The 6,763-nt window shown below is 32.3% G+C and overlaps 1 protein-coding gene across 7 annotated transcripts in view; it reads left to right on the forward strand.

Moving 5' to 3' along the window:
• Positions 1 to 5,452, forward strand: part of LOC124185878 (AF4/FMR2 family member lilli) — a 205,700-nt gene extending 200,248 nt beyond the window's left edge. For all 7 annotated transcript variants that reach the window (XM_046577099.1, XM_046577103.1, XM_046577101.1 and 4 more), the window contains exon 17: positions 100 to 5,452. In XM_046577099.1, coding sequence (XP_046433055.1) covers positions 100 to 209 — 110 coding nt within the window. In that variant the 3' untranslated portion in view covers positions 210 to 5,452. The remainder of the gene's footprint in view (positions 1 to 99) is intronic.
• Positions 5,453 to 6,763: the final 1,311 nt, after the last annotated feature.

Raw genomic sequence — 6,763 nt, forward strand, 5'->3', positions numbered from 1 at the left:
CAGTAATAAAAACTACTGATTTCAGAAATTGCTATGCTGACTTAAAGTAACTGATGCATGGAATTCTAATTCAATGATATTTTTCATCGTGTGTTATAGATTTTTTCATCGAGTTGGATGAACAGAGTGGTCCTTTGACTTTGAAAAGTTCTCTCCGTGACTTGGTCCGTTATGTACAAGCTGGAATAAAGAAACTTCGTGCTCTCTGACCCCAGTGGCACAGCCCCCGACCACCCACTCCTAATTACGTGACTTCTCTTCCACACAACATGGCTACATATCCTACTATGCTCACATAGTGAGCTCTGGAAACTGCCAAGCACAAGAGGAGTCACCTATCGATTTTGGCAAAGTACAAAACTGTAACTGTGTAAGTCAGGTAAGGTATCGAGAAGTACGGTTGGTACGCCGAAAAGCAGTTATCAAAGGCATCTTTGTGAAAAAAGATAATGTGGACGTTGCGTGAAGAGAAAAGGAAATAGTTTGTTTCATGTAACTTTGTACATAAAAATTAGTATTTTGTAAATTTGAAAGTTAATGAAATATGATTTAGTATTTCTAAAAATTGTTATATATGTACGAAAATGTATATACATACCCATTTTTATAAATTTTTACCGTTTGACTATCTATAGTGGAAAATCGGTATCCAGATGGAAAACTATTGACATATCGAATCGATTAGATTTTCAAAAGAATTCTCGTTCGTTCGTTTTTTAACTTTAATTGCAACAACTTTTCCATAGAAGTAACTCGACGTCCACGTTATCGAATGAAAAGAATGGTTGGATACGATATCATTTCCGTGTGTTATAAAGGTTGCGCTGTATCGAGATCAAGGAACGTATTTTTTTTTTGCATATTTGGACACCTTTGTAAAATCTAGAGAGAAAAATGTATCGTACTTTTGCCACTAAACGCATAGTTATACTTAGCCAGTGGGAATTTCGTATATTGCGATAATAGAAATGGGTTGTCAGGGATAACTTGACGATATGAGTATTTATTCCATAAGGTACAAGAATATATTGAGATTGCAGGCATAATCACGCAAGAATTTTGGTAAGATAAAATAAAAGAAGTTAATACTTATGCGTAAGAGATTTAATCACTAGAAACGCACGTGACAAAAAAAAAGTTGCGTTTTAAAATAAAAGTAACAGAAAAAAGATATATCGTGAATTAGCTATATTGCAATTTTAAGCATTTCGAAGACAGGAAACTAAAACCGAGGATCACACAATCACATCGTTCGCATAGGGTATCATCTTACTTAGCAAATATAGTCAATTCTTATACAACTCTCCGAACGATATAACTTAAGATCCTGCACACAATGTAGGGGAACGAGATATTGTTTATAAAAATTCATAACAATATTACCAATGCCTTGGAGCAATAGCAATGTACTGTACCATATTGTAAAGTATGTTACTTACTATAGTAAAAGGACTGAGTGCCACACGATGGAATATTAGAAAGAAAAGGGAAAAAATGAAGCAAACAAAAAAGAAACACTAAGAAATTACCAATCGTGAATAATAAACAATAATAATAATTTATCTCTATTTTCCGAGGTGTTCCGCTTTTGTAAAATGTGCATAGATACAATAAATTGGCCACGGAAGTTTCATGCGTTTCAAGAGATAAAATTAACGCAGGCTTACCTGAGCATATTTAAAGCAACAATACACAACAATGATATAGTTTATTATATATACACACGTAAAATAATAATATTGTAATATTATTGATGACGATGACAAAGGAGAAGTGAAAAGGAAAAATAATTCTATTAATAAATGAAAAAAATAACACAATTTGTAGATAAGTGAGGTTGTAGATTAGTATTAATACGCAACAACACATATTAACTTACATTATCTAGAATGTATGGGGAGTAGTGGTTCTAGAAAAAAAACTATATATAAATAAATAAAAAATACATACATAAAAACATAGTTTAGGTATACACGCGTTCATACATAATTACATACACACATACATACACCAACAAAAAGTACGTAATATGTAAGCAGCATCGGGAAGAAGGATTATGAATAAGTAAAGCAAGTTGCTCATGTGTATATTTTTGTAAATAGATATTGTGAGTGCCGCCGCCTTGAGGGCAGCCTGATTTTGTCTGGCTAGCCCGCCCCATTTTGCTACCACACCTTACCGAAATGTTCCAGGTTATTTCTGGTAGACTGTCCACTAATTGTGAGTTTTCAAGAAGAATTTGAAAACGAGATTAAATGAATATTAACAAAACACACTGCAGAGATAATTCTTGTTCGTTTTTTTTTTCTTCCAATTTACTGTATTTCTTTGATTTACTAGAACGACGACAACCTTAAGTAAAAAAAAGAAAAAAAAAAAAAAACGTTTAAAGAAAAGTGGAAAAAGTCACGATAGTGATAGTTAAAAAATATTGTTTGATTGAAGGGACGTTTTGTAATAATTTGATCATAAAATTGTTTTGACGAAAGGAAAATTTAGAAATTGATATTCATTTCAAGAAATTTGAAGAACTTATCAGAGAAAAAAACAAAACATTACAAGCTTCATCATGAGGCTTGAAATTAAGTGGAATTCTTACCAGAAGTGAACTCTATCCTTTGTAAACTCAATCATCATTACTTGCGACACAGCTTCTATACTTACAAAGAGTGAATAAATGAAAATTATAGTTGCTGATTAAATGAAAATCTTGTACAACGTATTTTTATTTTAGCGGAGCGGTGGGTAGCTGAATAAATTTTCAAAAGCAAATGAATAAGAGTAAAAAATTTTTTAATCAATCAGCGCGTTAATTATAACTATTCACAGAAACAGAGTTGGAGGGCAAAAAAGGCCCTAGTAACTAGTGCGGTCCAATGGTTCATGGGATACAATTTTATATGAACAAATAACACGGAGCAAGCTTGCTATATTAAAAAAAAAAATGAAAAAAAAAATGAAAAAAGTATTAAAAATTCAATATTTTGGAGACACATATTTATAAGAGATACGTATATCAGGCCCAGGCCCACCAGCTCGCAATAATGTTCAAGTTGTGAAGCGTTATTCCATTGAAATAATCAATGTAATAGATACAAGTATTCTTCTAGGTTGTGTAACGTTGTGAGATCTTACCTCGTCGTAATATTACTCCATCATTAAATAACATTTATAGATATCAGTCACTTATAAAAAAAACGCGTTATAACCTATGTGGATTATCTGTTACATTGTGTCTATTGAGGAATAAGAAAAAAAAAAAAAAAACAGAAAAACCACTGCTCGCGCTGTTTTGTAGTAAAGCAGATACTCTTTTCGAAAAATCCTCGTTCCTACCGGCCTTAAAAAAAAGAGAAAAATTAGAAGGCGCTGCTGATTAAACCCGACAGCAAGCACCAACATTATTAGATCGATCAACGTTTCTTATTATGAATTATTAATTTAATCACTGTAAAATTATACTAAAGCAAATAATATTATTTTATGAGATATTTAAGAGGAAATGAAAATACCTGTACAAAGTACCCCAGTAGCTGCCGTTTGGTATTTGGCAAAATAATCTTGTCAAACTCTCTAAAACAAGCAGCTTGGTTACTGCTGTTCGATTTATTATTTTCTTTATTATTATTGTAACTGTAATATATTTATATGCATATTATTATTATTATTATTATTATTATTATTATTATTATTGTCGTTATTTTGTCATGATACTACTATAATGATAGAATATCATTATTTCTACTTTGAGTAATGTTTACTGGAGCTAAACTATTCTGTCCTCGCAATGTGCCAAATTTTTTTTTTTTGGCAATACTGTAACTAATACCACTTTTTAATTTTACCGCGATTATTATTATTATTATTATTATTATTATTATTATTAACGTTACTATTACTACTATTTTATGTTTTTTTGTTTTGTTATTGTCATTAATTTTTATTGCTAGTAGCACAGCGGAATTTTAGTTTTAATGTGAGTTATCAATCTACGGTGAGCACACAGTGTATGAAGTATGATTCTTATGTATATCGGCATGTTCTGAAATGGCACAAGGGAAGTAAAGAGACTCTTAGATAAAAAAAAGTAAACTGAAACGAAAAAACGACGGACAGGAAAGTTTAGTAGTTCTGGTTCTAGTAGAACTACAAATGCGAGTCAAGCACAATGCTTGATCACTTGATATATGTACAGGCTGTTGATTCACCGTTCTACGTTTTGATAGTAATGTGGACTGCATTCTCATGACGCGGTTGAAAAATTTCTGTTACTTTATTTTTATTTTAAAAAAAAAATCGATTATCATCGTAAAGATTTATATTGATTTTGCATGTTTCGTGAATAGATACTGTTTTTCAGAAGTTGTTAACACATTCTTTAAATGATGCATTCACAAATATACAACCAGGTTATGATTTTCTAACTGGGCGTATCAACTTGTAACAGTCTAATTATTTTTGTCTTCAGTTGATTTATCATAAATGATTGTGAATTATGGTTCACATGTTTTTCTCTATTCAGTACAAACACGATCATCAAAGACTGTTTTGTTTTTGCTATTTAATGCCATCTCTTTCTATTTTCATTGTTATTTTTGCCAGTCAAATCACAATAATGGTATGCATAAAATCTATTTGTGTTTTTTTAAATGGAAGCTGTTTAAAATTGCTAGTGAATTTCGTAATTCACGACACAAAGTATACTCAGGATATTTAGTTATTTGTTGATTTATTTTCCATTACTCGTTTTCACCTCAGACAATATTTGTTTCAGCCTAATTTTGAGGATCCGCATTGATTTCTCAAACTAGTAAAAAAATTCCTAACTATATTTGTTACGTTTAACAAAATATACGGCTGTATTTTTTACTGCAATGCCAATTACGAACGTAGAACGAAGATTTTTCGATTGTAACAACATTTCTGGCAATAGAAATAGTATCATTGTTTCGTATTATTTTTTTATATTTCAAACTTTTCCATCCCTTCACGTGGGATGTATAGTCCACATTACGTCCAACAATGCGCGTGTGGTGTTATCATTTTGTACGGTACTTTTGCAAGTACGTAATTTTGATTTATATTCACGTTGTTTAAATAATATTACTCATGAATGTGCATGGCATACCAGTATGCAGGCGTAGAATGAGTGACGAGAGGGCAACCGCACCAAGGAGAGACCAAACTCGCTTTTAACGAATGTATAACTACTCGCCCTTATTTATTATTTTATTATTATTGTTTTATTTCATTTTATCATTATTACTATTACTATTATTATTACCATCATTATCATTATTATTAATTATTATATTTATTGGTGTGGAGGCTGACACGGCCGAGCCACCGCTCTGATAAATTAAATTGTTGACACTAATCTATTGTTACTTAACTAATATTGTTCCAGTTGAAACAAATGAATAATTAAATAAATGAACAAATAAGTGATGAACGTTCTAGGTAAAATTACTTACATGCCTTCGTCGATTTTAGCAATGGTCGAATAGCTGTTAGTATTAAAAATCTCATTAATAATTCAATGCAGGTTATTGAACATTATACGTGACTTTCAACATCATCGTATATCCTGGATGTATTGCAATCTTGTATTTATGGGTAGATTTCATACCTGGTAAGTTCTGGGTGAAGGAAAGAATGTTCAAAATACGAAATATTATGGCAATGTATTTGAATCAAATTTTTTTTCAATGTCTGTTTGGAAAAATTGATTTTCGAAGCTTGTGTAGCGTGCTTGAAGTGCCCCATGTCCGAAGAGTACTGTAGAATGACGTTGGCGCATGCGCACAACTGAAACGCTAGATTTTACACACTAGGACTTTCTTTGGCGCGTACGTACTTTTGTGTAACTCAATACTTTGGCACTGTGTCATTGAGTATAAATGACCTCACCTCAATTCTACGAGCTTCGTAATTGAGCATAAGTAACCGAACCTCAATTTTACGTAGTGTTTGTAGTATCTACGGTCAAGCATAATAAAAATCCTGTGCGCTCGTTAAAATATTCAGTTGTTTAATTTTGATGAACTATTTTTCTTGGGAATTGGCCAACTTATGGTTAACTTTAATAATCATGTTTGAGGCTTAATGAATACCTTAGATGAATTATACAAGTACTGTGAATTCTGAAGATTGCTCCGTGTTTTTGTCACCAAACCACCTTTTGCATGTTTGATGAGGATTTTTCTTCAAAATTCAAGGGGCCTATGCCGAGGTAAAGCTGTTAATAAAGAGATTATTCTCGGTCTACTTTTTGATTCTAAAACTAAATCCATAGTTCAGTTGTAAAGTATTATTACTCGGATTAATCGTACACAAAATAAAGAAGATAACAAATGTCGACTGGTTTTCGATCAAATTTTCATGAATTCTATGGACAAAGCCTATCCGTGAATCTCTTCAACTATTGAAATTTCCGCATGACTCTTATACAGTCTTGCACATGATGAAACCTGCGAAGGCTTTGGTGTAAGCATCAATGTTCATTAGCATGTACTCAGTAAACTCATGCCGTTGACATTGTAGCAGTACTCTGCGTGTATCTCACGACGACATGTCTTCACATGTAAGAGGACATAATAGCCACAGTGATTCTGAAACAGCTGATTTTTTGCACGGGTCAGTTTCGTTGGCGATGTAGAATCAATCCGCAACGCCACCGCCAACCGGCGACGTAAACGTGACACAACCCAACAACACAAAATTCAAATCGGTGATGTGTTGACATCAATTGGGCCTGCTTCGG

This window comes from Neodiprion fabricii, chromosome 6 (genome assembly GCF_021155785.1).
Source record: "Neodiprion fabricii isolate iyNeoFabr1 chromosome 6, iyNeoFabr1.1, whole genome shotgun sequence".
In the NCBI taxonomy this organism is placed as follows: domain Eukaryota; kingdom Metazoa; phylum Arthropoda; class Insecta; order Hymenoptera; family Diprionidae; genus Neodiprion; species Neodiprion fabricii.